Below are 22,319 nucleotides of genomic sequence, written 5' to 3'. Positions count from 1 at the left end.
GAATTGGGGATGTGCGTTCGGGGGGCTCCCTTCAATCCACCCCAGCACAAATTGAGGCTTACCCGGAGAATGGGGAAAAATTTGCTGGGCAGATCAAAACAAGCAAGCCAAAAAACAAACTAAAACAAACAATGCAAAGAAATAAGTCATTTATTGGTTTGTATAATACATAATTTATGTTGTTCTCGTTACAAAGGAAAACGAGAACAGATCACTTATCACGATAAGCACGCCGGTTCTAACCTGCATTGTTCTGTTGTCATTCTTATGGGTCGTTGATCATAGGCAGGGATGTGGTTTTCATCTAGAAGGGAGAGCATCGGCTTTACCATCTTAAATGATTAGTTTCTTGTTTTCTGTCTTTACAGGACAAACAGGAGTCCCAGCATGCAGAACCTATGGCACTTCATTCCTCCCGGAGGATCAAAGTGGAAGGCTGCATCCAGATGTATGAGCTGGTGCACCGGATGAGAGGAACCGTAAGTGACCCAGGGCGGGCTTGACCCAAGGCAGCCGCATTGAAATGCAGTTCTTCAGGCATTAGGGCTGCCCGCCTCGTGCTAATCGTCGTGCCCCGTGTGCTGGTAGCTCGTGATTCACTTGGGGAGCTGGTGTAACGGAGCATTTAAGAGTGAGCTCTCGGGGGCATGTGGGAGGCTCGGTCAGTTAAGCATCCAATGTCAGCTCAGGTGAGGGTCTCACAGTTTGTGGGTTGGAGCCTCACGTTGGGCTCTGTGCTCATAGATCAGAGCCTGGAGCCTGTCTTAGATTCTGTATCTCTCTCTCTCCTACCCTCTGCATTGTGTCTTTGTGTCTCAAAAATGAATAGACATTAAAAAAAAAAGAGTGAGCTTTCTGAAGGAAGATGGGGTTCACATCCTAGCTCTTCCATTTTGCACATGACTTTGAGATAATTCCTTAGGCCCTCGTGGCTTCCATATACTTCTCCAGAGCTTGAAGCTGATCTGGGGTGGTCAGATAAGGTTACACTGAGAAGATAGATCTTAACAGCCCCTCGAAGACAGACTAACTCTGTTTTAGTAATTTATTTGGCTTTATTATTTTTTTCAAGCTTTTCCAATAAAAAAGGGACTTTAGGGGCACCTGGGTGACTCTGTTGGTTAAGCGTCCAACTCTGGATTTCAGTTTGGGTCACGATTTCATGGTTCTTGAGTTCAAGCCCCGCATTGGGGGATTCTCTCTCTCTCTCTCTGCCTCTCCCCTGCGCGCGCTCTCTCTCTCTCAAAAAAAAAAATTAGAAGGATTTTAATTCCCAGGTCTTTTGAGAAAGCAAAATAATGCAACACAAAATCAGAATGTCCAATTAATAAATTTAACACACCAAAATAATTTTGTTATGTAAATGAACCCATTTATTATAGCGAGCAGTGTTTCAGGTGGTGGAGCCTCTCCTGGCCTTCACCTTGTGCAGTCTGATGGCAGACTGCGCTGTGACGGCAGAAGTGGCCGTGTGGCCCCAGGCACCCCTGGCCTGTTCTCAGGCGCCTCGATGCCAGATCCCCTCAGCTTGTCTTCTTATCTTGGTTTTGCCACAGAACTTGGACTTGGCGTGCTGGCCTCTCTGTCCTCTTTACCATTTTCTTGAGTGAGGCGCCGTAATGGGTCTTGTGTTTCCGGAGGATTCCTGCCATCTTGGTGCCTTTAGCTGTGCTGCCCAACCCTGAGCCCAGGGAGCGGACTTTGTGATTTTGTAATTAGAAAAACAGTGCATGGTTTTGTAAAAATTGCCACAGATCGTGTGAGTTCATAAAGTGAGAGTCTTCTGGCATCTACCCTCATTTGTTCGTTGAGTCCACAAATAGCTACCGTGCACTTACATGCTTATTGAGCACTTGGATGCTGCTTTGGGTCTAGAGAAAACCGCGAGCAACTCGGACACAAATTCGGGCCCTCACGGAGCTTCTGTACCAGTGAGGAGCCATGGAAGCAAACGAGAGAAGTAAGTAGAACGTAGGAAGGAGACTGCTAGGCTCCGAGTGAGAGGGGCCGGCTCCTTCCCCTCGGGCCCTGCCGTGCGGGGACGAGGAGTGCTCAGCTCCGGCCAGCGGAGTCCTCTCAGCTGAAGGCTTCGGGTCCTTCATCTCCGGGAAGGTTAATTTCCTATTTCCTTTATCCTTTCTCGTTTTTATTTTGTCTTTTTCTGTTTTCCAAAAGATTTAATATTATCCTTCCATTGTTCATTGAAAAAATAGGCGTATACCTATTTCTTAAATTTTATGTTTAATTTTCACGGGCTTTTTCTTCTTCTCCACGTGTTCCTTTTTCAGAGCATTTCATTCTCATTTCGTATCCCACTCAAGTTCTTTTTCAGATTTAATTGTGTTCCTTGCAATAATCTGTTTTCTCTAGCTTCATTATTCTAGGGTATAGAATTTCCTCAAACATCTAATGACCTTTATTTACCAGTGGTTGGACCAGAGCCTCCAGGTGCATTGTGAGGAACGAAATGATGATTTTGGACTTCCTGCGTGTCAGACTTCTCGGGCGCATGTTCTGGAACCCCAGCCTCCACACTAACCCAGTTATCTTGGGATAACTTGTTCATTTTCTTTTCTTTTTAATTTATTTTTGAGAGACAGAGAGAGCGCGAGCAGAGGAGGTGCAGGGAGAGAGGGAGACACAGAATCTGAAGCAGGCTCCAGGCTCTGAGCTGTCAGCACTGAGCCCAACGCGGGGCTCGAACCCACGAACCATGAGATCATGACCTGAGCCGAAGTCGGACGCTTAGCTGACTGAGCCCCCCAGGCGCCCCACTTGTTCATTTTCTTCTAGGGAAGAACACCCTGGTTTTTGGCTGGGAGTGTGTGTGATCGTGTAACAAATCACCCCAGACTTGGGGCTTACAGCCACTCCTGATGTTTCATCACCGTCCTTCAGGCTTCTGGAGGGCGACCCGCTCCACTAGGTGGTTCTCACTTGGGGTCTCTGGTTGTAGTGACTGGGGCTGGAGTTCTTTCGGAGGCTTCCTCACTGACCCGTGTCGCCGTTGAAGCCGGTTGTTAGCAGGGGCATCTGTGCGCTCCATGTGGCTGAACTTCCTTGTAGCAGGAGGCCGGGTTCCGCCAGGTTCTGAGAGCGAGCGTCCTCATAACAGCTGCTGGCCAAGGTGCGCGGCCCTTAGCGCCGTCTCAGAAGTCATGCAACGTTGTGACTCTTTCCCACATTCTCGCACATTCTCTCAGTCAAGGTGGTCACGAGGGCCTGCTCAGGTTGAAGTGGAGGAGACGGGAGGGTGTCAGAGAATGTACAGCTCTCTCTCTCTCTGTTTTTTAAGTTTATTTAGTTAGAGAGGGCATGCACGGGGCGATTCTAAGCAGACTCCACCTGTCACCGTGGAGCCAGACATGGGGCTCAAGTGTACTGTCAGATTATGACCTGAGCCGAGATCAAGAGTCGGACGCTCAGTTTGGCTGAGCCGCCCAGGCGCCCCGTGCAGACCTCTTGTTAAACCACTGCGCAGCCCACAACAGGAAAAACACACCAAGTACAGAATGGGCAAAAGACAGAGATACTTTACCAGGGTACAAAGAAGCACATGAAAAGAGGTCTTCAGCATTTATTTTGTGAGAGAATGCGACTTGGGGAGGGACAGAGAGAGAAGGGGACAGAGGATCCAGAGTGGGCCGTGCGCAGACAGCAGACAGCTCCATACGCAACTCATGAACGGTGAGATCATGGCCGGGGCCAAAGTCGGACACTTACTGGACTGAGCCACCCAGGCGTCCCGAAAAGATGTTTTTAAAAAATCATTAGAGCACACATACCTGGCTACCCCCCCTGTTCTTATCTCATGATTTGGTTGGGGAGGGGGGTGGGGGGAAGGGGGCGGGGAGAGTTGACTGTTGAATGTTTATTCAGCCCGTGTCTCTGTTCTCAGCCCCGTGAACCCCACCTGATAATCAGACCTGGCATTGCCCAGTCCTGAGCCTCTTCAAAGTTCTGGTAGCTTGGCTCTCTCTCTGAGAGACGCAAGTGTGTGGTGTGTGTGTGTGTGTGTGTGCGCGCGCGTCCTCACGTTTGCTCAGCTCTGCTGTCAGTCCACACTCCTCCCCAGAAACTTTCTGTCTTCCAGAAGCATGGCCAAACTTTTTCCCTGTTAACAATCCCACGTGCTCTCTGCTGTTGAGTCCTTTTCCCCTTCCCAGCTCGTATTTAAACAGTCTCAGAGGAGAGGTTATAGATGCTGCGTTCACAGTGCCTTCTTGCACTGGAAGCTTGCAAATAGAATAACTAACATCTCAACAATCTATTTTGCCATGTCTTCATGCCAGTAAATCTACCATCCCGCCCTCTGCACAGGCCGCGGACTGTTCCCTAGGCTGACCTACTGTAATAGATGTTGTCAATCCCCAGTTAATGCGAATTGTTTTAAGTGTACTGCCATCATCCGCGGGGCTGCACTGAGCATCCCTGTTCATCCATCTTTGCACACGCATGCAAATATTTCCTGGGGATAAATTCCTAAAACTAAACCAGTGTCAAAGGATATATACATACCCTTTAAATTTTGGTAGTTAAGATGTCACATCGCCCTTAAGAACCAGATGAGAATACTCTCATGAATAATAAATGGAGTATCTCATGCCCTTAGGAATCTAGGAAGGGGACTGTCCTAAGTGGAGGGGGGAGGAAATGGAGGCAGAGACGATAAGGTGAGAAAAGGAGTGGTGAGGGCTGTGCCTGCCATGTTTATGGACTTAGGAGGAGACCTGTTGATTGCTCTGAAATCAGGGTACACAGCACGGAGGCTTCAAAGCCACGGCTCTTTGACGCCATATCGGTAAGTACCTGTCCAGTCCCAGCTGATACTGGAGAGCTGAATCGCAGGGGGCAAATGGGAAGAGCTTTCCAAAGCAGCTGAGTTTAAACATCCACTCCGAGGGGAGAGGCGACTTGAGCATAGTTTCTGAGACCTAAACAGCCGGTTCCATGCCCTGGGCTGTCTCCGATGGAATTAAGGTCGGACGGGAAGATGTTCCTCGTGGGGAAAGGAGCAAGGGGCCGATGGAGCTGCAGGGAGCGGGTGCCGATTCTTTTCAGGAGGGCCTGAGGCAGTGGCAAGAGGAGCAGGAGAGGAAGGTGCGAGCCCTCTCTGAGATGGCCTCTGAACAACTGAAGCGCTTCGACGAGCGGAAGGAGCTGAAGCATCACAAGGAATTCCAGGACCTTCGGGAAGTGATGGAGAAGAGGTGAGCGGGGCATCGGTGTGCTCAGCTGGCCCTCTTTCCCGGCATGAAGCCCCGAGGGAAGGAGTTGAACTTCTTCTTAAATAATGAAATAAAATGGCCAGTGAAGCTCATAAACTAGAAAAATGACCAACCTTGGAGAGGTGACCAGTGTGTCACAAGGAGAAGGTGACTGAGGACAGGTGACGTAAGACCGATTCGGAAGCCTCCCTGACTGTCCTGCCGCTTGTCCCGCAGCTCCAGAGAAGCCCTGGGGCACCAAGAGAAGCTGAAAGCAGAGCATCGGCACAGAGCCAAGGTCAGAGTCTGGGAGAATTCCTGTGGGTGTGTCCACGTCAGGCTCTAACCTGGGGCATGCCTCCCTGTGACTCACCTGGGGCTGTCCTTTACCTGCTGGGGGAAGGGGCTGTCTTTGAAATATGTGGCCCACATAGGGCTCGGGGGATGTAGAATCAGAAGGCCCAGGGCGCCTCCGAGAGAGGTAGCCGGACAACCCCTCCTGTAGATTCTCAACCTGAAGCTGCGGGAGGCCGAGCAGCAGCGCCTGAAGCAGGTGGAGCAGGAGCGACTGCGGAGGGAGGAGGGCCAGCTCCGCCTGCGGGGCCTCTACGGGCTGCAGGAAGAGGTGCTGCAGCTCAGCCAGCAGCTGGACGCCTCCGAGCAGCACAGGGACGCGCTCAAGGTGGACCTGTCCGCCTTCCGGACCCGCGGCAACCAGCTGTGCGGCCTCGTCTCGGGGATCATTCGGGCCACTTCCGAGGTGAGCGGGCTTCTGGGGACCTTTTCTTCTGGCTCAGAAATTGAGAACCTTAAATGCAAGCTGTTTTTTGATCTTCTTTCATTATTTATTTATTTATTTATTAAATGTTTATTCACTTTTGAGAGAGAGAGAGAGAGAGACAGAACATGAGCGAGGTAGGGACAGAGAGAGAGGGAGACACAGAATCCGAAGCAGGCTCCAGGCTCTGAGCTGTCAACACAGAGCCCGACATGGGGCTCGAACCCACAAACTGTGAAATCATGACCTGAGCCCAAGTCGGACGCTTAACTGACTGAGCCATGCAGGCGCCCCTTCTTTCATTTTTTTTTAATGTTCACTAATATTTTTTGAGAGAGAGAGAGATAGAGCGTGAGCAGGGGTGGGGCAGAGAGAGAGGGAGACACAGGATCCAAAGCAGGCTCCAGGCTCTGAACCGTCACCACAGAGCCTGACACGGGGCTCAAACTCAAGAGCCTTCAAGCTGTGAGATCATGACCTCAACCAAAGTCGGCTGCTTAACCAAATGAGCCACCCAGGTACCCCTATGTTCTGATTTAATAGTGCCTGAAAAAAAAATCGTGCTTGCTTATTGTGGAAAATAGCAAGGTCATTTGTTAGAGATAGTAATCACTGTTGGCGTTTTCTCTTTTTTCCCTGAGAAGGAGTGTGCATGTGAGGGGTTACCCCACCCCAAACCGGACTCTTATACATCCAGAGTCTCCTAGCTTCGGTTAAATAATTGTTTATTCTGGTCGCAAAATACTTTTAGTTCATGCAGTAATATTTTGTTGAACACCTGATGTGCTCTGGTAAAAAAAAAAAAAAAACCCTTACAGCAACTTATGTAGCTTTTTCCCCAGTTAACCTTGTATTTAAAACACAAAATTACTTTAATTGCTAAAAATATTTTGATGTTTATTTTTTGTTTTTTTTTAAAGAATTTTTTATATGTTTATTTACTTTTGAGAAAGTAAGAGGAGGAGGGGCAGAGAGAAAGGGAGACACAGAATCCGAAGCAGGCTCCAGGCTCCGAACTGTCAGCACAGAGCCCGACATGGGGCTTGAACTCATGAACCGTGAGATCATGACTTGAGCCGAAGCCGGACGCTTAACCTACTGAACCACCCAGGTGCCTCTGATGTTATCATTAAAGCAGTGTTAGAAAGTGCCAAGTGGGGCGCCTGAGTGGCTCAATCAGTTGAGTGTTCAACTTCAGCTCAGGTCATGATCTCATGATCTCAGGTCTGTGAGTTCTAGCCCCGCGTTAGGCTCTGTGCTGACAGCTCAGAGCCTGGACCCTGCTTCGGATTCTGTATCTCCCTCTCTCTGCCCCTTCCATGCTCATTGTCTCGCTCTCTCTCAAAAAAATAAATAAACATTAAAAAAAAAAAAAAGAAAGTGCCAAGTATTTGTGCGGCACATGGCAGGTACTCAGTATCTGAGGATCTGATGAACACGTGGGATTGGATACTCCCCACATTTAACAAAATCAAAAATGATGAAAAAGACACGCCTAATGTTGAACATTCAAGTTTCTGTGTTCTCACTACCATACATAGCACTGCAGTAATACCATTCTGTGTAATTGGGTTTGTATTCCTTTGAGATAAATTTTTAGAAAAGGAATTACTTTGGCAAATAATTTTAAGGTTCTTGATTCTTACCCAAAAGTTGCACCAATTCATACTTTTATGAATTTTATGTTCTTACCCTTTGTTCTTGTCTCTTCTCAAGTTTTTGCTTTAAAAAAATCAGTGGAGGGTCTCAGTTGGTTAAGTGTCCAACTCTTGATTTTGGCTCAGGTCATGATCTCACAGTTCATGTTGGGTGTAGAGATTACTTAAAAATAAAATCTTTAGAAATAAATGAAGGGGCACCTGGCTGACTCAGTCAGTGGAGCATCTAATTCTTGATCCCGGGGTTGTGGGTTTGGGCCGCACATTGAGCATGAAGCTGGCTGACCTACCTACCTGCATATGTAGATGTCCACGTTAATTAATTAGTTAATTAATTAACAAATGGGAGGTCTTGCTGATTTAACAGGCAAAACTACAAAACCCATTTGTAGGACAATATACAAAATGATACAGCACTTCTCGATTTTTACAGTTCTGGTAGTCCTCACAAAATAGCACACTGACGGAAATGGGGACATCACTCTGGCTTATGTGCATTCTCATTTATGAGCAGAAGGTCTAAAGAAGAGATAAGTAGGGGTGCCTTGGTGGCTCATTTGGTTTAGCATCTGACTTCAGCTCAGGTCATGATCTCATGGTTCATGGGTTTGAGCCCTGTATTGGGCTCTGTGCTGACAGCTCAGAGCCTGGGGCCTGCTTCTAATTCTGTGTTTCTCCCTCTGCCTATTCCCCTTTCATCCTCCTCTCTCTCTCTCTTTTTCTCTTTCTCTCTCTCTCTCAAAAGTAAATAATAAACATTAAAATTTTTTAAATAAATAAATAAAAGGTAAATAAATTGAATTTATCAGTGACTTGAAAGAATCATGTGCTATAACCAAAGAGGTCTTATTCTAACGATGATGAAAATCTGGTTCAGTTGTTATGAAATCTTTTCATGAAGTTAATTTCACTAATAGGTTAATGAAGGGAAATCGTATTTTTGTCTCGTTAGATGTTGTAAAAGTATATGCTGAAATTCCACATCCTTTCCTATTTAAAAAAATAGCAAATTAAAAATTAAAATGTATTTCCAGGGCGCCTAGGTGGCTCAGTTGGTTGAGCATCCAACTCTTGGTTTTGGCTCAGGTCATGACCTCACAATTTCATGAGTTCGAGCCTCACATCACACTCTGCGCTGGCAGCACAGGGACTATTTGGGGTTCTCGCCTCCCTCCCCCTCCCCTACTTGTACTGTCTCTCTCAAAATGAATAAACTTAAAAAAAATATGTTCCTCATGAACATAATAGATTATGTATCCATTTAAGACTACTTTTAGGGGTGCCTGGGTGGCTCAGTCAGTTGGGTGTCTGACTGTTGATACTGGCTCAGGTCATGATCTTGGGCTCCTTGCTAAGTGTGGAGTCTGCCTGAGATTCTCCCTCCCTTCTTCCTCGCTAACGCAGTGCCCCCCCAAACAACATTAAAAACAAAAATAGAAAAATGGACTACATTTTAGATATGCCATTAAAATTGGGAAATAAAAATACGCCATATTGCTACAACAGTAACAATGTTGATGTTGTTAACAGAAGTTTTAAGCAACGCAAACAACCTAACAAAGGAGAAATACCTAATTGAGGAGACGCAATTTGATAACAATATGATTACATACCTAGAAAGCCTAGAGTAAAAAGCTCAGAAATATTAAGGTTTTTTTTTTAATGTGTATTTATTTTTGAGAGTCAGAGTGTGAGCGGGGGAGGGTCAGAGAGAGAGGGGAGACACAGAAACCAAAGCAGGCTCAGAACCTGACGTGGGGCTTCAACTCCCGAATCACGAGATCATGATCTGAGCCGAAGTCAGACACAACCAACTGAGCCACCCAGGCGCTCCAACATGGTATTTATCTGGAGTGTTGTCACAGACTTTTCAAGGATCATCCCAGCCCTTGTTGGTGAGAGCATGGAAAGAGCCATACGCAGGTGTGTCTGTGGACGTGACGGTTCATCAGTGTTACCTGCACGAGAACAGGGAAGCGGTCGGTGTCTGCGTGTCGAGCGTGGGAACTCCGTCGGCACGGCAGTTCCGACTTAGAGATGTGCTGTGTGAGCTGGGACTCAGCTTCCCGGTGCCTAGGGGACGGACGCTAAGCTCTGCCTCTGTCACCCTGACAGAACGGCTTCCCCACAGCGGAGGACCAGGCTGTGGCAGAGAGGGCCCTGCAGGACATGCGCGACCTCCTCACAAGTTTGCAGCAGGAGGTCGCCAGGGCCTGTGAGGACAAGAGGAGGCAGGATGAGGCCCAGGCAAAGCGGCAAGAGTCACACACGCAGCAGAGGCCAGAGGTCCACCGAGAGGCCCCCGCTCCCAGCCAGGGCCCAGGAGGGAAACAGAGTGAAGGTGGGTGTTGGAGTGGATACAGTGCTGTAGCCTAGAGTGTGAAAGGAAACAAGAATATGTTTGAATATCGTGTTAAGCTTCAAGACCGTTGACCAAAACTGTTACGTAACGCAAAACCCTGTACTTTTTACTGAATTGTATTCACTTTGGTTGATGTGGAACTTGACTTCGGGCTCCAGCACTTGCCATGAGGACTTGGCATTCTCTGTAATTCTGATAGATATATTTTCCTAGGTTTTGCTGCTCTGACTTTTTATTTTATTTTATTTATTATTTATTTATTTATTTATTTTTTTTTGAGAGCACTAGCAGGGTAGAGTCAGAGAGAGGGGGAGACAGAATCGGAAGCAGGCTCCAGGCTCTGAGCTGTCAGCACGGAGCCCGACGCGGGGCTCGAACCCAGGAACTGTGAGATCATGACCTGAGCCAAAGCTGGATCAAAGCTGGATGCTTAACCAACTGAGCCACCCAGGCGCCCCAACTCTAACTTTTTAAAATAAATATTACACAATTTATGCTCACTTAATACATAGGAGAATCTGTCGAGCTTAATGGTTGAGAATGCTGGCTTTAGGGCCAGATCCGTGGGGTTTCTGGCAAATGTAACCCTTCTCCGCCTATTTCTTTCTGTAGAAAGCAAAGCTCATGTATCTACTTCACAGGGTCCTGGTGACAGTGAGCGCCGTTACTGCCTGTGTCAGCTGGTAAAACAGTGCTGAGTGCTCAGTGGGCGCTGTCGCGAGAGCCACTCTTGTCTTCCTCAGGCCTCCAGGTCAAGGTGCAGGACCGTACAATGCGCTGGTACCAGCAGCTGCAGGACGTTTCCAGTCAGTGCGTGTTGGCCTTCGAGGAGCTGACCAACAGCAAAGACAGTCAGGTACGGGCAGGGGGGCTGTGAGTAGCGAATTCTCGGGGCCCGGGAGTGCTAGCGCATCACCCTCCCCACCCTGCCGCCATCTCCTCAGCTCCTCCCGGCACCGCGTGCCCTCACTGTTCTCTGCTGGCAGGCCAAGAAGATAAAGATGGACCTCCAGAAGGCTGCCACCATCCCAGTGAGCCAGATCTCCACCATTGCAGGTTGGTCAGAGCAGTTCAGAACATGGCCCTTTGCTTCCGCTTGTTGTCTTCTAAGACTCCAAATCCGTTCCTCTGTAAGGTCCCTGTAGACAGAGTTCTGTTCAAACAAATGGCCTTGCGTCAGGCATGCCTAAGTTCTGTCTTCCTCTCTGTTTCCTCTTCAGCACATAGAAGACAATCGTTACGTGTTTGTTGACTTGCTTTATATATAAGCTGTATATGTTAACAGTAAATTATCTAGGAAGGCTCTTACCTGAAGTTGAAAGTTACTGCTGAAGGGGCACCTGGGTGCCTCAGGCATTTGGGTTCTGACTCTTGATTTCGGCTCACGTCATGATCTCAGTTTGGGAGTTTGAGCCCCACCTCAGGTTCTCTGCTTGTCAGCACAGAGCCTGCTTCAGATCCTCTGTCTCCTTCTCTCTGCCCTCCCTTGCTTGTGCTCTCACTCTGTCAAATAAAATAAACATTTAAAAATATATCATTAGAATCCGCCTTTAGGAGGAAAAAAAAAAGGAAAGAAAGGTATTGCTGAAAACACCACTCGGGAACCTAGGACGTTACATGCATTTTTTGCTTTTGTTCTGCAACGTAAGCCGTTAGCTTATCCAAGCTCAAAACCTGTTTTAATCTTTTTGCTGTGCTTTGTTTTATTCTATTTTATTTTATTTATTTATTTTTTAAAAAAATTTTTTACTGTCTTTATTTATTTTAGAGAGAGAGAGAGAGACAGCATGAGCAGGGGAAGGTCAGAGAGAGAGGAAGACAGAATCTGAAGCAGCCTCCAGGCTCTGAGCTAGCTGTCAGCACAGAGCCTGCTGCGGGGCTCGAACCCACGAACTGTGAGATCTTGACCTGAGCCGAAGCCGGACGCTTAACCGACTGAGCCACCCAGGCGCCCCTGTTTTTATTTTTGAGAGAGAGAGAGAGACAGAGAGACAGAGAGACAGGGCATGAGCAGGGGAGGGGCAGAGAGAGACAGACACAGAATCCAGCGCAGCCTCGGGGCTCTGAGCTGTCAGCACCGAGTCTGACACAGGGTTCAAGCTCACAAGCTGTGAGATCATGACCTGAGCCAAAGTCAGACTCAACTGACTGAGCCACCCAGGTGCCCCTAAACCTGCCTTAATACTTTGGAACATCTTCTTTTTCTCTCCAGAGACTGAACTTTAGAGAGAGGGAACCAGACAGGGCAAAGTCCTTTTTTTCCCCTTCATTCAGAAACAGGTTCATTGTTGTAGAGCTCGAGATGTGGAAGGCTTCAAGTTACAGGCCGTGCTGCCCGGTGGCTGGGCAGCGTGAACAGCTGAAGAGCTGCTCTGACTTAGCCTGGGCCCCACTGCCCCGATTCACTCGCTGCCTGGTGGGGGGGGGCGCGTAGAGAGGTTGTGGTTCCTGGGAGAGGCGCTGTGTCAGAACTTCCATGGCACCGGGCTGCCTGCAGTCCCCTCCAGATCAGGCAGGTGTAGGTAAACAGCCTTGTCTCACCTTCTGGGCTTTGAAGTGCCATTTCCTTTGCTGGCAGCAACAGCAGGGGCGAGGTGACCTGGCAGCCGCGCCACCGTTCACTGCCCTCCTGAGGCTTGTCCCCAGTCCTGCCCCCTCCGCCGACGGCAGAGAGCGTTGCTCCCTCCTTCAGCAGGAAGATCCAGTGGGCGGGATCCTCGGTTGCCACCTTGTCCACATGCGCGCCCGTATACACGTGCGTCTCCGTGTGGAGGGAGGTTGGGCGCTTTCCCTTCTGCCCCCGCCATTGTTCCCACCCTCCCATCCCCTGCAAGGCCTGCCTCATCACTTGTCACCTAATCTGTTTTCTGCACAATTACTCCCTTTTACAGGCTCCTTTTCCTTTATTTTTTTTTTATTTTTTTTTTAATGTTTTATTTATTTTTGATACAGGGAGAGACAGAGCATGAGAGGGGGAGGGGCAGAGAGAGAAGGAGACACAGAACCGGAAGCAGGCTCCAGGCTCTGAGCTAGCTGTCAGCATAGAGCCTGGTGCGGGGCTCGAACCCACGAACGTGAGATCTGACCTGAGCCGAAGTCGGAGGCTCAACCGACTGAGCCACCCAGGCGCCCCTACAGGCTCCTTTTCCTTTAAACATGCTTGAGTTACTCACATCCTAAAGTAGGTTTCCTTTGGTTCAAGATTTATGTCTTTTCTAGCCTTCCTCACATTTCTGTTTGGTCCTGGTGATGATTCCCTTCTTTACGAATGGCTGTTCCTTTGGCTTCCGTGGCAGCATGAATTCCCAGGCTCTCCTGCCACCTCCCTTTCTCCTTTCTGCCACCTCCCTTTCTCCTTTATGGGCTTCTCAGTCTCCTGCCCCCACCCTAATCCCCAGCTGGAAGTGCTGCCCAGGGGTCCGCTCTCACCCTTGGTTCCAGTCCACTTACCTTTGGGGCCACGGATGCGGCCTCCACACGGGGCGGGGGCGGGGCTCCTCAGTGTCTCTCACCCGCGCTCCTTGCCCAGAGCTTCAGGGCCCTTCGCTCTGGCTCCTGGGGGCTGTCTCCCGTGTCTCTCCTACCCCACATTCAGGGTGTGCAGACATCAACTCCCCAGCTTCCTTTCTGCCTGCTTTTCCCCGTTTGCTTTCAGGAATCAGTAGCCCTGCTGACAACTCAGGCACCGTGGCTGGAGCCCCGGGAGTCTCCCCTGACTGCTCCCTCTGTTCCCTCCTCCACATCTGATCAGCCTCTAGTTTGGTTGCTCTTCACTTTTCTGCATATTTCTTGACTGTGCTCCCTGTGTCTGCACCAGCACTGTGGGTCTTTGAAGAGCCAGACACAGACTTGCTGTAGAGTTTGTGCTCAGTACGCGCTGAATGACTGGGAAAGAAATGATCTCAGTCCTGCCTCTTTAAAGGCGGCGGTTAGATCTGGAGCAGAATTTCATCTCTTTGGTGCTGGTGTGGCATATGGGATGTAGGAGGCCATGCCAGGCCTAGGGTTGGGAGGGGAGAGGCATGGAGGAAGCCACTGTTAGGGGATTTGGCCAGGGGGGGTCCTTTGAAACCACCAGTAAAGTAGTACTGAAGTATGACTTAGCGGGAGTGGGTGCTACTCTTTTGATAGCTTAGTAAGTTTTGAGTAATGGAGGCCAATTCAGATCTGCATAGGCCAAACGAAAAAAAAAAAGACATTCACTCTGAAGATAAAGGGGTGTTCCTCAGAATCTACTGGCAGGAATGGGAAGCTAGAAACTTTAGACCCCTTTCTTCCATCTTCCTCCTGTGCATCTCTAATCTTATTAGTAGACCACTGTTCTTTTGTCCACTTGGCAGGTTCGAGTCCCTGGTGTTGATGAGCATGCGTGTTGCAGGGCCAGCCGCCTCCAGGACGTGACTCTGAGCTGGCTGATTGGCTCAGCTGGTCTACGCCGAATCAAACTGTAGCCAGCGCGGGCATGGGGCTCACAGGGTCTGGAGTCCAAATATAGCCACCAGGAGCCTGCTTCTGTGCATCTGAGGATGGAGGGCAGGTCCCAGAGTAGGGGGGAGTCACTGAGAGCTGGGAAGATCCTTTAGAATGGTTTTCCTAGAAATGCAGATGATGACCTTTGGGCTGCCAGCTGTAGCCCACTGGGTCTGTAGCCATTCAACAGCTATTTCCATCCTGTTGATCTCTGGTCTGTTGATTTCAGAATCTGTTCGTTCCCAAATAAGGAATGCCTTTGAAATGGTACCATGTCTTCTGTACTCCTGCAGCCCAGACAGCATACATCCGCTTATCATGTATTTTTCTGCAACAGTATTTTAACTTTAGACTCTGACCTTGTGTGAGGCTGCTCGGCTGCGTTTTCATAGAGGCTTTTTTATTGCACTGATGAGAAGCAGAGTGAATCCTTTAACTGACTTTATCTCTGTCTTACCCAGGCTCAAAGCTGAAGGAGATTTTCGACAAGATCCACAACCTGCTCTCCGGAAAACCTGTCCAGTCTGGCGGGCGCTCCGTGTCCGTCACACTCAACCCACAGGGCCTGGATTTTGTCCAGTACAAGCTGGCAGAGAAATTTGTGGTGAGAAGTCTAGTGACCAGCGGTGTGGGGAGAGGCTGGTGTGCAGCCTCTCCGCTTCTCTCCAGAGTAACCCGGGGGTCCCGCCTCTGCTCCCGCAGAAACAAGGAGAGGAGGAGGTGGCCTCTCACCACGAAGCGGCGTTCCCCATTGCAGTCGTGGCGTCTGGGATCTGGGAGCTCCACCCCAGAGTGGGCGACCTCATTCTTGCCCATCTGCACAGGAAGTGTCCCTACTCTGTTCCCTTCTACCCAGCTTTCAAGGAGGGAATGGCTTTGGAAGACTACCAGAGGTGAGGCGGTTTTCTCCTCGCTCGCTCTCCCTCCGCCTCAGCTCCACGGACAGACCTTGAACGTTCCACCAAGGAATCCAGGGTCTTTCATGCAAACTGGCTGCTTTGGGAATTTGTGGATTCAGCTGCAATAATCAGTATAGTTTAGGGAAAAGAATATTGGATCTAGAATCGAGGAGCGGTGGAGGGGCGGGGGGCTGTCTTAGAATTTTCCCCAGCTTCGTCATTTAATAGATTCGCAAAATGGGTCAATCACGTAAGCTCTTTGAGCATCATGTTCCTTATGTGCAAATGAGGGTAGTGACATCCATCAATCCTGTGAGTTTGGGGCTCCTGGCTGGTTCCTTCGGTAGAGCGTGCAGCTCTTGATCCTGGGGTTGTGAGCTTGACCCTCATGTTGGTGCAGAGGTTGCTTAAAAATTAAAATGTTAAAAAAAAAATTCTGTGAGTTTATGTTGCAAGGCTTATGTGCTGCACAAATGTGATCACGGATGTGTGTGCTTTGTAAACAAAATATTTACAGAGGTAATGATGTGTAATCATGTAGGGAGAATAATGCTAAAAACGGGCACCTGGCCAGCTCAGCATGAAACTCTGGATCTCGGGCTTGTGCTATCCAGCCCCACATTGGGCCTAGAGCTTACAACAAGGAGCACCTGGGTGGCTCATTTGGCTAAGTGTCAGACTTTTTTTTTTTTTTTTTTGAAAGAGAGTCAGAATGTGAGCAGGAAGGGGCAGAGAGAGACAGAAACACAGAATCCGAAGCAGGCTCCAGGGTCTGAGCTGTCCGCACAGAGCCCGATGTGGGGCTTTAACCCATGAGCTGTGAGATCATGACCTGAGCCTAAGTCGAATGCGTCACCGACTGAGCCACCCAGGCACCCCAAGTGTCCGACTCTTAATTTTGGCTCAGGTCAGGGTGCCTTAATTTTGGCTCAGTCGGCTAAGCACCCTACTTCAGCTCAAGTCATGATCTCACGGTTCATGAGTTTGAGCCCCATGTCGGGCTCTATGCTAATAGCTCAGAGCCTGGAACCTACTTCAGATTCTGTCTCCTCCTTTCTCTACCCCTTCCCCACTTGTGCTCTGTCTCTATCTCTCTCTCTCAAAAAAATAAACATAAATTTAAGAAATTTTTAAAATTTCAGCTCAGGTCATGATCTTGTAGTTTGTGGGATTGAGCCCCGTGTCAGGCTTTGCTCTGACAACACGGAGCCTGGTTGAGATTCTCTCTCCCTCTCTCTCTGCCCCTCCCCCCTTAAAATAAACAGGTGATTAGTCATCCTTGCTTTGGCCTTGTGCATTGAGGTTTTTCTTCCCGCACAGGACGCTTGGCTACCAAGTGAAGGACTCCAAAGTGGAGCAGCAGGACAACTTTCTAAAACGCATGTCTGGGATGATCCGCCTCTACGCCGCCATCATCCAGCTCCGGTGGCCGTACGGAGGCCGACAACAGGTAGTAGAAAAGTCTTGCTCTCAGGGCACCTGGGTGACTCAGTCAGTTAAGCGTCCTATTTCAGCACAGGTCATGATCTCACCGTTCGTGGGTTTGAGCCCCGCATCAGGGTCTGTGCTGAATGCTTGCTCAGAACCTGGTACCTGCTTCAGATTTTGTGTCTCCTTCTCTCTGCCCCTTCTCACTCACAATCTGTCTCACTCTGTCTCAAAAATAAATAAATGTAAAAAAAAAAAAAAAAAAACAAGACTTGATCTCAAGAGAGAGGTCGGATTGTGTTCGTGTGTTCTGTCCACAGAGACGATTATCCTTGCCGAGAAGGCTGTCTAGCTAGATGATGATGTATTGCTGCTCCGTGAGTATGTTCTAGAGAAGTTGATGTTGATTATTAGGAAACTTTTGGATTGTCAGAACCATTTGTTCAATGATTGACTCGGCTGAAGCCTTAAAGGACTGAGTTTCTAAGAGGGTCTGTGAGATGAGAGTCCATTGTAAACTAGCCATTAAAGTTAGAAGATTCTGTTGGACCGAGTGAGTCTAAATGACACTGTTGGGGCATCTCAGTGGCTCAGTCGGTTGAGTGTCTGACTCTTGATTTTGGCTCAGGTCACGATCCCAGGGTTGTGGGATCGAGCCCCATCTTTGGCTCCACGCTTGGTGCAGAGCCTGCTTAAGATACTCTCTCTCCTTCCCCCCCCACTTGTGTTGTCGTTCAAAATAAAAATAAAAATGATATAGTGTCATTTTATTATTTATTTATTTATAAGTAAGCTCTAAGCTCATTGTGGGTCTTGAACTCACAACCCTGAGATCAAGAGTTGCTCTGTCTAGGGCGCCGGGAGGGGGGTGGGGTCAGTCGGTTAAGCCTCCAACGTCAGCTCAGGTCATGATCTCACAGTTTGTGGGTTCAAGCCCCGCGTCGGGCTCTGTGCTGACAGCTCAGGGCCTGGAGCCTGCTTCGGATTCTGTGTCTCCCTCTCTGCTCCTCCGCTCTTTGCTCCCAGTCTCTCTCTCAAAGTAAAGACACTAAAAAAACAAACAAACAAACAAAACAAAAAAAAAAACAAAAACAGAATTTGTCCAGCCTGTGCTGTTTCTGCCCTGCAGCTTGTGCGGGATTGAGATGGTCTGGGGGTTCATGTCACTTAGAAATGGCTGGATGACAACCCTGGGAGTTTAGATCTCTGGATACAGTGACGGCAGATCATGACCAAGTGTCTTCCCTTCCAGAGTCACCCTCACGGCTTAAACCACGGCTGGCGCTGGTTGGCACAAATCTTAAACATGGAGCCCCTGTCAGATGTGACAGCCACCCTTCTCTTTGACTTCTTGGAGGTATGTCATGCAGTTGTCACACAAGAGGGGGACAGTGGCTGAAGCAGCCTTGTGCTTCATCGTGAATCGGGAAGCAATATAGAAACAGGCTGTTGGTGAACAGCGTTGGGACCCAGTCTCACACATTTTTTTCCTGAGTGCTAAAGACAGACCTGGCTTTGGGGTTTTCTTCCCACTGCGCTTGCCTTCTCAGTGTGGTTGTGGTTTTTTTTTTTAATGTTTTATTAATTATTGAGACAGAAACAGAGCATGAGCGGGGGAGGGGCAGAGAGAGAGGGAGACACAGAATCAGAAGCAGGCTCCAGGCTCTGAGCTGACAGCACAGAGCCTGACGCGGGGCTTGAACCCATGAAGCATGAGATCTTGACCTTAGCTGAAGCCAGACGCTTAATCACCTGAGCCACCCAGGTGCCCCGGTTGTGTTTTTTTTGTAAAGGAAAAACTGTGCATGCCAGCACCAGCAAAAGGGGATGTTTGTCTTAGGGATAGAGAAATGACTCCCAGAACCAAGGGTAGGATATACGGTTGACTCTCATGTGGGCCTGGAACTAGGAACTAGAACATCACCAGCTACCAAGAGGCCCTCTGGGGCCACACGGTCCTTCCTGTGCTCTCCCTGTAGGCTGCCTCATTGTTGTTCCTTAGGCTCGTTTTCTCTAGATCTCTGCATGTGGAGACAATGGCCATCCTGGGCTACAGCCGGCTGCCTTGGTGCCATCACCTAGTGTAGTGGAACTGGTGGCCCCCCTCTGTGATCCCTCATTCCCGGGAGAGCAGATATGATCACCCAGCCTGGGCTACGTGTCTCCCTCATCCACAAGGTTCTATGCAGTCCAGTCTGCCTAGGAAGGACCACCACTGTAGAGCGAGGGTAGGGTTTCTGTGGACAGGAGACACTTCTTAAAGTGTTAGGCTTAGGGCACATACCGTAACAGATGTGGGCCATCAGGCCTGTAATGCCAGATGCCTCCTGTCACCCTGGAGCTTCGGAAGTCACAGGACACAAGCGGAGACACAAATAAATTTGAGAACATGGTGGTGCCCTGCTCACTAAGGTTGGGAGGAATGCCATACCTTTGAAAAGGTTTCCATTCAGTAGAACTGAAGAAGAATAATTTAGACTCACGTTTTCTGATTTGCAAGAATACCCGATTTCTTGGCGGTCTGATTTCATCGAGGTATTGTCGTATACAGAGAAATGCTTCAGAAGAAGGTTGGGTCTCTCCATTTGTTCCCTTGCTTAGCTAGCTAAGTGGCATCGTGACTGAAATTCTTGGCGGGAGGGAAAGGCAAAGGGCTGGTGTGCTTTGTGGATCTTTTGGTCTCTTGCATGGGTGTGAATTTGCGTTCTCTGCTCTGACGGTGCTGGTCTTTCCCTGGAGGTGTGTGGGAATGCCCTCATGAAGCAGTACCAGGTACAGTTCTGGAAGATGATACTTCTCATCAAAGAAGACTACTTCCCCAGGTATGTGACCTGTTGAACAGACTCCATGGCGTTCAGTGAGTAAAACACATGGCATCAGGTGCCCTTGGGTGCCGCGACATGGTGGGGGTGACTCAGTTCAAGACAGTTGCATTCAGGACTTCCCTGGCTCCCCACTCCCAGAGTCACGGAACCTCGCCCGGGAATCGCAGACCCCAATAAAGCCTTTCTTGGCTCCATAAAAAAAAAAAAAAAAAAAAAAAAAGACAGTTGCATTCGGGCACCTGGGTGGCTCCGTCAGATGAGCGTTGGACTTCGGCTCAGGTCATGATCTTAAAGTTCAGGTCATGAGTTCGAGCCCCACGTCAGGCTCTGCCTGGAGCCTGCTTTAGATTCTGTGTCTCCCTGTCTCTCTGCCCCTCCCCGTCTCGCACTCTGTATCTCTCTCTCAAAAAGAAAGAAGCAGTTGTATTAAGTGACATTGTCTCCCATCCTGTTTCTCTTTGATATTCAAATAAATGCTTTTCAACTCTAGTGAGAGTCTCTTAAACATTATTGGCTAAATGAAAAAATGAATTAGGAAGATCCTGGATTCAGATACCTGACGTGTCTTTAACTCTGTTTTCCAAACTCCCCCAGCTAATCTGGGAGGGTGATTACGTGCAGTCGTAAGTTAAACCCAAAGAGCCAAGCTCCCTTAATACATCAGTTGGAGAAACTGATCTGCCAGCCAGTTTGTCTGACTCTGTTGTGGAGTCGCCTGTGGGTGCCCTTCTCATCCCTCTCAGCCCTGGCCTTTCTGGTGCGGAGAGGCCTTGGCAGTGCCCCTCCTACCTGCTCACAGAGTGTCCTCTCCTTTGTCCCCTTTTGAAAAGAAGGCCGAGACCATTTGGAAGAATGACAGCATCCTTGGTCCAAAAGGCCTCTGCCCATGGCATTCGATGTCCCCCCCTCCCCCGTCCCACAGGCCGGCAGTGCCCCAACCCCCTGTGAAAGAGACGGGAATCACAGCTGTGACCTGCATGTTGTCTTCCTCCTTCTGCAGGATCGAAGCCATCACCAGCGCCGGACAGATGGGCTCCTTCATACGCCTCAAGCAGTTCTTGGAGGTAAGATGTCCTTAGACCAACATGTTTCAAGCTGTTGTTGACCTTGAAGGCACCTGTGTCTGACAGAGCTTCTTGCAGCCGGTAAATGTTGGAAGGTGCGTTACCAGAGAGTCATCGTTTTCTCCATCTTTCCCTGACCAGAAATGTTTGCAGCACAAGGAGATTCCTGTCCCCAAGGGCTTTCTGACCTCCTCCTTCTGGCGTTCCTGAAGGCACCCCAGCGCCCACCATCTCCGTTCTGTTACAGAGGGACACTAATAAAGCACCTAAAAACACCTGTATTGGGGAGAAGTCATGTCAGATTTAGAAATCTACCAGCATGTGCGTTTATATATTTGTGCCCGTGACTAGGAGGAGGGATCGCTCAGGGATCCCAGGATCGAGGAGGTCTTGTGGGCCGAACAGGTCCTTCAGGGATCCACATGGCGGAGAAAACAGAATCGGCTTTTCTCACTTATGCAAACATGGTGAAAAGAGGTGTTCAGTTCTTGGTCTCGTCCTTCATTTCCTTTGTCTTGGAGCCCCCCACGCCCACTCCCCTGCCCTGCCGCCCCTGCCCAGGGTACGGGTTAATGGTTGAGGCTCAAATCCTTACAGGCAAGTCTGGGCTGTGGTGGTTTTGCTTTCTCAGCTTGTGGAGTAATTATAAATTCAGAGGAAATGCCTGGTGCAGACGGGATTAAGCCCCAAATTGTATCAGAGACGGTTTAGCATCCGGGATTAGGACTGTTAATACGTGTTATACTGAGCAGGAAGCACTGTTTGCCTTTCTGATTTGGCATGTGCCCCCTGAAGGACCCGGGACGCACGAACCAGAGTGTGGGGGGGGGGTGTTTGTTTGTTTCTGAATTTGACATGGGCTGAGTGGGCGTGCCACATTCTGCAGGAGCCAGGCACCTGCGGGCAGTGATGCAGAGGGTAAACGAAGGGTGTTCGGGAGGAATCAAGAACCGCCTTGTAATTGTTCACGTGTCCTGAACGGAGAGTGAGGGTGGATTTGCCTGACTGAAGCCACGACAGAAACTCAGAGCCTGGCTGTTGACATAAGAATTGAGATTTGTTTTACGGAAGACTCACGTCGTTTGTGGCGCAGAGGCAGGGATCTACCCCTTGTGCCACATGTTGTGTGCAGGGCTATTCCCTGCTTCTCCCAAGCGGCTTGAAGCAACACGTTCTATGAATTGTTGACTGTGGTGCCAAAAAGTAAGTAATAAAGCTTGATTTTTTAAAAACCCATTGCTGGTGTCTAGTTGGTTGATGTGACCCATTTCCTCTGCCCTGAGCTGCGTATGTCACAGCCGAGTGTGTGGTCATGCACAGGTGTAGCTGTAGAATGGCACATGTTTCTCCCTATTTTGTCATCTTGACCTTCACCTGAGGAACACTTTTGGTGTTCTGTCATTCCTTTTCTGGAATTATGCACCAATAACTGACCTTGTTTTATCTAGCAGAAATGGAATAGTACTGAAGTCTTTTCGTGTGGATACAACAGAATGAATTCTGGGGAAGGTGTCAGGAGACTTGGTGACATTCACTTTCAGGTTTTGTGGCCTTGGGTGGGTCATTCATCTCTTCTGAACCTCAGGATCCCCTCCACCACCACCCCTACCCCAAAACACAAGACGTGG

The 22,319-nt window shown here is 49.1% G+C and overlaps 1 protein-coding gene across 4 annotated transcripts in view; it reads left to right on the top strand.

Annotated features, from left to right (window-relative positions):
• The window catches only part of GLE1 (GLE1 RNA export mediator), a 28,958-nt gene extending 7,031 nt beyond the window's left edge, over positions 1-21,927 (top strand). The window contains exons 3-16 of one of the 4 annotated variants that reach the window (XM_029920524.1): positions 369-479; positions 5,062-5,210; positions 5,445-5,505; positions 5,713-5,967; positions 9,759-9,984; positions 10,749-10,861; positions 10,950-11,061; positions 14,937-15,079; positions 15,178-15,368; positions 16,695-16,824; positions 18,055-18,159; positions 19,542-19,624; positions 20,628-20,691; positions 20,833-21,927. In XM_029920524.1, coding sequence (XP_029776384.1) covers positions 369-479; positions 5,062-5,210; positions 5,445-5,505; positions 5,713-5,967; positions 9,759-9,984; positions 10,749-10,861; positions 10,950-11,061; positions 14,937-15,079; positions 15,178-15,368; positions 16,695-16,824; positions 18,055-18,159; positions 19,542-19,624; positions 20,628-20,691; positions 20,833-20,901 — 1,812 coding nt within the window. In that variant the 3' untranslated portion in view covers positions 20,902-21,927. Of the gene's footprint in view, positions 1-368; positions 480-5,061; positions 5,211-5,444; positions 5,506-5,712; positions 5,968-9,758; positions 9,985-10,748; positions 10,862-10,949; positions 11,062-14,936; positions 15,080-15,177; positions 15,369-16,694; positions 16,825-17,122; positions 17,184-18,054; positions 18,160-19,541; positions 19,625-20,627; positions 20,692-20,832 lie in introns of those variants that run through there. The other 3 variants (XM_029920525.1, XM_029920526.1, XM_029920527.1) reach the window with 3 other exon arrangements.
• The last annotated feature ends 392 nt before the right edge of the window (positions 21,928-22,319 follow it).

This window comes from Suricata suricatta, chromosome 13, assembly GCF_006229205.1.
Source record: "Suricata suricatta isolate VVHF042 chromosome 13, meerkat_22Aug2017_6uvM2_HiC, whole genome shotgun sequence".
Lineage (NCBI taxonomy): Eukaryota > Metazoa > Chordata > Mammalia > Carnivora > Herpestidae > Suricata > Suricata suricatta.
Note: the sequence above shows the minus strand (reverse complement) of the source record. Positions and strands in the feature narration are given on the sequence as shown.